The following is a 6,835-nucleotide window of genomic DNA, read 5'->3' on the forward strand; positions in this document are numbered from 1 at the left end:
ATGGAAAGAAAGTAACGAAGTTAAGTTACAGTTACTGAAAAAAAGTAACTGTAACTGTAACTTCGTTACAAGTAACGAGTTACTTCCCATCCCTGATAATTACATATATAATTTTATTATATATTATAGATCTCATAAGAATTTTTACACCTTTATTGTTTACTATGTACTTATAGATTTCACACTAATGTATAATTTGTGAAGATTCTTGTGAATATACCATGACTAGGACTAATGCAATCGACTAGTCTTTGTGGAGTTCTGAGCACATTGTATTATCTTGCTTTCAATAATGTATCATACACCTATGGACATGTGCGATAATAGAGATTATGCAGGTTTCGTACATCAATTTGCGTACTATCACTTTATTTTTTGAAACTGAATTAATGATATGTAATTATAGCCGTTTAGTATAACTTGCGTATACAACATTTTAGGATGTAATCTTATATTTATTGTAACAACATTGATAATGACCGAATGTTCTGTATGTTTTATTTTATTACTAAAACATATATTTTATTTTATTTAATGTTATTTGAAATATTATGTTTTAGCAACTAGTTATCGCTCATATGTAACCTAGTTATTGCTCATATACTCTTGGGTTACATTTATATTGTTTAGTTACAAGTGAGGTTTAGATATTTCGTTTTAAAACAATAAATCAATTAATTGAGCTCTTGAGATAATTAGTTTTATTTATCTTTCTTACTTTCGTGTGTATCCTTTCCAAATGCTGTTGCAAATTGAATTTTACAACATATTCGACACCACATAAATGACAATAGTATACGTTCATTGCATCATTCATAGAGTTGAATTTGATTTTGTTACTAGGCGGAGGAGTGGCTATCGGTTGAAATAAGTGTACCATTCTGAAAAATAATACAATCAGATAATAATTTCATAAATATACATTCTTGAAAGTGGATCGACTGATAAAATGCTACCTTTTATGAATAGATTTACAATGATATTCCAATGCCTTCTTATTGTAAAATAATAAGTCACACTCCTCACATTTTCTGTGTTGATCTTTGTTCTCACTTTCAGTTACATCATGCAAAGTTTGATGAGTATCTCTGTGATTCTGAACAAACGTATTTTCATAAAATTATTACAAAAACAGGAAAGAAAAAAGTATCATAAAGCATTTACCTTTAGAGGAAATTGCTGTCCACAATAGGGACAATGGAATTTGGTTGGTGAATTGGGATGCATTTTAAACCTGTGTCTTATCGTTGCCCGTATCGAATCAAACGACTGATTGCATATATCACACAGAGTATTTTTATCACTTTTTCTTTCTATTGGTCGCCCACGACCATCTATCTCTTTATTTGCATGTCGCCTGTGCCAAACATGATAAAAAACAAAACACTTGGATAAATATGGATAATGAATAATAAATTTTATACTTATTTCATACACACATAAGTATATATTTTTTCATATAGAAAATAATTCAAAATAATGAAGGGCTAATAAAATAAAAAAATGAAAGGGATAGAGCTAAAAATTTTAAATTTAATCCTGCAATACATTGATTCTGGGTTAGATTTATTTAAATCATATTTTCTCTTTTTCTTTCTTTCTCTGTTTCTTTCATACACTTTAATCTTCATTTATCATTAATTTCCATCTCCAAAGGTAACATTTACTATTTTTAAAACAATTTTGATCAAACTCCAATTAACTTAACAATCAACAATATTTTATTCCTAAGTAAACAATTTATTGTCTAAATAATATATCTAACTAAAACTATTAAATTCATTAAGAATTAATTGAAAAATATTTAATGTATTGAAAAAGATTGATAATGAATGATTCTACCAGTCAATCAAGTTAATCAGAGTTCAGTTGAAATTATTCTCATTTTTTAAATAGAACATTTCCAACTTGTTTCATACATAAATATAAATTGATACATCATAACAACATGGGATATATTTAGATTCAAGTCATGTGAATGCTCAATGTTTAATTTGAATCATCTGGATTATTTCCTTGAATTTCTCCCTACATTGCGTGACACACATTTTGGAAAATATTACTGATTTCGTTAATAACATCGCGGAATCACGATTAATTGACTTGAACCGACCGTGAATCTTAACTTGATTATCACGGCGATGAGTGTATACCTAAAGTGTTGCTGCAGTGCTTCCTTGGTGTCCAGCTTCGAGTCGCACAGAACGCAGATGTACTTGCTCCCGGTACTCATTTAGGCGCTCGGAATCTGCGTAAACGGAGCGAGCAAGATCCGCATTGAGATTCGAAACAAGATCGCCCTGACCGTCGTAAACTGATGCGTTCAGCACAAGCGAATACTTGCTGATGTTCGCTGCATCCTCGTCCATTCGTTGACGGCCATCTAATCTCCTAACCTCGCGAGCGAGAGAAAGAGAGAATTGCGACCGGGAGACACGGGGTCTATTTTTTATTCCTACGCTAGACAGAACTTTTTTTCTTACTTTAGCTGAATATCAAGCTTACTTAATTCACTAGGAGAAAAACGGACTGACGAAAAAATCAATTTTCAGCCATTTTAATTGCATTGAAAAGATGCGCCATCTAACCAGGACGTGACGCACAAATAAATATACAGGGTGTTAGTTAAGTATGTTTCCAAACTCAACAGAGCGATTCTTTGGTTTATTTCAAGTAAAAAAGTCCATATAAACATGTGTCCTAAACGGCTTAGTTTCCGAAATAAAAAAATTTAAACGTGTAGTAACAATCTGTTTATTTGAAAGAAATACAACTTGAACTAGTTAAAAAGTAAAAACTAGTCAAAAACAGAAAAACAAAAACAGGCTTCAATTCTTCTGACGAAATAAAACAATTAGATGAATTGTTGAAAATGTCCACCTTACGCCATGATACATCCATCGAGCCTTCTTCTCAAAGATTGACGTATACGCTCAAAGATATCAGATGTGTTACGTATTGCCTCGCATAAAGCAACTATTCGATTCCTCAAATCATTCTCATTCTCAATTGGGGTGGGCATATCTGCCATTTCAAAATTTGTAAACTTAGGCATGATGAAACCGATTTTGATGGATTGAAACAATTTGGCCCGAAAACGTATGTACAAGCTAACTGACCCGCAGTAACATCAGGACTGAAGTCTATTTTTGATTTTGTGACTTTGACTTTGTCACTTTGTTTACGGTTGTGCGAATAGTAACTCACATGAAGCAAGGCATATTTATGCAAGAAGATATCTCCAACGCAATTTATCGTTTCGTCAAACATTTGCGAATATTCACCTGTATTTCGGAAACTAAGTCGTTTAGGGCACATATTTATATGGACTTTTTTACTTGAAATAAACCAAAGAATCGCTGTTGAGTTTGGGAACATACTTAACTAACACCCTGTATATCCGGAAAAGTTGACACTGTTGATAGTAATGCGAATAACGGTGCATGTTTTTATGTGAGGGGAAAAAAGAGGTTTTGCGAGATTTTAGGGAATAAAAAGAATTAATTTTTGTCAAAAATTTTATAATATAATTCGGATTTTAACTATTATAACTTAGTATTAATTTTTTGAAAATAGAATTTGGAATCATAACAATCGCTCTTAGTTAAAGATCAAGTTACGCTTCCAATTTACATAATTTTTTGGTAAATAAAAAAATATTCCATAAAGATATTGTTTGCTATTATATAATTGCATTTTTCTGATTTTTATATCAAAGAGCTAGAAGTTTTTCATGGAAGATATATATATAAGTATATATATATATAAATCTAAAACTCTAGGATATATCTATCAGTTCCTTGCTTAGCACGGAATAAAGATCAAATAAATGTTTTAAAATATACATCTCCAATTTCTTCGTGCTAATTTTTATCTCTAAGACGTAAGTTTATGTTAACACTTTGTCGATAAGGTTTTAATAAGCTGATATTGATAAATATAAAATTTAATAAACTAAAAAATTAAAAAAACCAAAATGATCGAATAAAATTTAAAAAATTACTTTTCATATTTTGAACTAATATATTCATAAATTTTTGAGAAAATTAGCAAAGTGTTAACAAGGACCTTAAATTTACCGCGTAAATGTTCATACACTATGCAAAAATGAATCAGCCTTCAATTGTGTTCGATAGTAAGAAAGATTTCAAAGCTTTATAAATAATTGCGTTCAGTAGAAAAGACAGATTTGCAACTATCGTAAAATTTTTTAATATGATTGGTTTTGTCCTTAGTTTCCCATTAGATCCAAATGTATTAATAAATCATATTAAAGAATGTTACAATAATTGCAGAGTTGCTTTTTCTGCTGAATACAGCCAAATCTCGATTCCTTTTCTCAGAATTACATGAGTCAACTTATTTTTGTATAAACACTTCATTTATATGTTAATAATTTCAATAAATGCAATTGTTGATGTATCGGCGATCATTGCCTATCAGTCACACCTTGCGCTGCCAGTTCTGCGAGCGTTCTTTCGAGGTAACTATGGTCGGGGTAGCCGTGACCGGATGTGGATGGTCCGAGCTCAGTCTTGTGATGGATCTCATTCCATGTGACGACGTCCTCGCGACCGGTAGTGACCGATCGGCCGATCGTAAAGATCAGTCTGCGCTCAAACGCGACTTGCAGCAATCTCAATACACGGCGACCAAAACTATTGTCCGGAAGATAACACACACGGGGGAAGCCCACGGCGTAATACGCTTGACCTGGATTGGGATGTTCGTTACTCTGAATTCCGGACGGGATGCTGAGAAAATTAAAATAAAAATTGATATAAATATTTCCCCCTGAATATATTTATATATATATTTATTCAGAGAAAGAGATATTAATTCTCTCATTTATTATCCAATATTTATCTCAAATTAGATTCATATCAAATTTATTTACTTCAAATAAAATTAATCTAAAATTAGTTCTTTTAAAATTGTTGATAGAAATCTTTGAAGAATACCATTATAACGTGAATTATATGTGAAAATATTTCCGTTCTTTCTCTTTTTTATCTCACTCACTCGTAAGTAATTTGTATAGTATTGGTGTTTGGGAAACCCGGTAATGCTCGCGGTATCCGCGTCCAGTTCATCATGCCCGGTGGCTGATTGCCCCTTTTCTCGCCGTAAATCATACGACAAACTGGACATTGTATATACATGGGTGGCTGCTGGGAGCTAAGCATCGCGTTTAAACACGCCAAGTGCAGTCTGTGCCTGCAACGCGTCAGTTCAACCGTCAATGGCTCTGGAGCGCCCAGGCATACCGGACACGAATCGGAGCCGTCGCTTTCCACCACTTTCACATACTGGGATATCACGTCCGATGTAGCGTCCATCCCTAGAGTAATTAATATTAGACATATTAGTATCATTTCAAACGTTCGACTCTGTGATGTTCGAAAAAAACCCCGAAAGATAAACATAAATATACAAATGCATTCAAATACCAAAATTAAAATTTATATTCTAATTAAGCGAATATATAAGTTATTTTCTCATATTAAAATTAAATTTAAAGATGTAAATTTATAGATGATTGAATAGCTAAAACAAGTAATGTATTTTGTAAGCACACACCAAGAATGGAATCCTTGAACGCGTCGTCGCTTCCCATGCTGCTGTCCAGCAAGTCTATTGGATTTTCGTGACTCAAATATGTGGACACGGTGTCCACGCTCGGCCTGCGACCGCTTTTAGTGCTGCTGGAATCGACGTCCAGCACCGTGTCCCAGGTCTTCCTCTTCTGACCGGACTCCACATTCGTCGCGGGATTATTCTCGATGCCATGTTTACTGCCAAATATGTTGAAATTACTGAGAATAACACGTGCAATATTTGTCGGTCCATTCGTTTCCCCGCTTTTACTCTGAAAAAGACAATTCGCAAGTGAGGTCTCGAATACAGGAACACCGCGTTGAAGAAAAAACTCACTTTCTTGTTGTTTTTCTTTGTACTTCCGTTAGACGATTTCTTATGTGTAACTTTGACGGTGGAACTTTTGACCGTAACCGACGCGGATCTTCTCCCGGAAGTGACTTGCAATTCTTCCAGCGCGACTTTGACCAGTGGATAAGGCGCCTGTTGTATACGTCTTATCGGCCTCACGTAACCCGTACAACATCTCACTTGCGTCAGATTGCAAAAATTGATGATGTAAGGGAAACCCAAGTAAGTTTTGGAAATGTCGATAGTTTTGTCACCCTGGAAAAAAAATTTTTTTTTCATTAGAAGACTCGAGCACAAAAATTGTTTACTTTGGAAATATTTGTCTGCTTACTCTCGCCCATGCTTCTTCTATAAGACATTGTACTTCCATGTCATAAGTATGCCAATCATCCGAGTCACCTGTCCATTCCCATTTGGCACCTTTGCCGGCTGGTGAACCTGGCAGATAAAACTTTCTCCTCACATTGTGCGTCTCATCACCGTCGTCGCAGCATTGTGTTTTTGTCTTCAAATTGATGTAATACCTAATTTTAAAATAAATTAATGTATATTATTGTCTTCAAATTTTTGAATATTGAAGTGCAAAGTTTAACATGTTTATTTTTGTTTTTTTTTTTTCATGTAAACTTCTAACAACTTGAACTGTTGACAAAGATTGGTAAAAATATATTAAATCAAAATTTTCAACCTTCATTCAATTGAAAAATATATAATTATTTAAGAATTGGAAAGAGTAAGGGCACTAGGAGTCGGGCGCAGAAGATGTCGCCCAAATAATACACTTATAAAGAATGTGTTTGCTCTGAGGAAGGCTCAAAAATAAGTCGAAACATGTAAGCGCGTTTAGTGAATAAAGAAATTTCATTCTTTATAAGTGTATTATTTG

The 6,835-nt window shown here is 33.5% G+C and overlaps 2 protein-coding genes across 2 annotated transcripts in view; both read right to left on the bottom strand.

Moving 5' to 3' along the window:
- Positions 1 to 670: 670 nt before the first annotated feature.
- On the bottom strand, positions 671 to 2,544 carry LOC108759857 (zinc finger protein 320). Its single transcript, XM_018505518.1, has 4 exons — positions 2,154 to 2,544; positions 1,165 to 1,357; positions 957 to 1,096; positions 671 to 881 (listed from the first exon to the last, which is right to left on the bottom strand). Exons 1-4 carry the CDS (start codon positions 2,231 to 2,233, stop codon positions 671 to 673), a joined length of 624 nt encoding a protein of 207 aa, XP_018361020.1. The 5' UTR covers positions 2,234 to 2,544.
- Positions 2,545 to 4,070: 1,526 nt separating this feature from the next.
- The window catches only part of dx (deltex E3 ubiquitin ligase), a 3,729-nt gene continuing 964 nt past the window's right edge, over positions 4,071 to 6,835 (bottom strand). The window contains exons 2-6 of the mRNA XM_018505545.1: positions 6,281 to 6,473; positions 5,935 to 6,204; positions 5,581 to 5,869; positions 5,023 to 5,341; positions 4,071 to 4,754 (exon numbers count right to left, since the gene is read on the bottom strand). Of these exons, the coding sequence (XP_018361047.1) occupies positions 4,430 to 4,754; positions 5,023 to 5,341; positions 5,581 to 5,869; positions 5,935 to 6,204; positions 6,281 to 6,473 (1,396 nt within the window). The 3' untranslated portion in view covers positions 4,071 to 4,429. The remainder of the gene's footprint in view (positions 4,755 to 5,022; positions 5,342 to 5,580; positions 5,870 to 5,934; positions 6,205 to 6,280; positions 6,474 to 6,835) is intronic.

Source organism: Trachymyrmex cornetzi, unplaced genomic scaffold (genome assembly GCF_001594075.2).
Source record: "Trachymyrmex cornetzi isolate Tcor2-1 unplaced genomic scaffold, Tcor1.1 scaffold21, whole genome shotgun sequence".
NCBI classification, from domain to species: Eukaryota; Metazoa; Arthropoda; class Insecta; order Hymenoptera; family Formicidae; genus Trachymyrmex; species Trachymyrmex cornetzi.

Excerpts from the sequence above, each read along its gene's own strand:
- LOC108759857 (XM_018505518.1), bottom strand. The coding sequence starts at position 2,233 with ATGAGTACCGGGAGCAAGTACATCTGCGTTCTGTGCGACTCGAAGCTG. Across the intron at positions 1,097-1,164 it reads GACAGCAATTTCCTCTAAAG|AATCACAGAGATACTCATCA; the intron begins GTAAATGCTTTA and ends ACGTTTGTTCAG. Across the intron at positions 882-956 it reads TGTAAATCTATTCATAAAAG|AATGGTACACTTATTTCAAC; the intron begins GTAGCATTTTAT and ends ATTATTTTTCAG.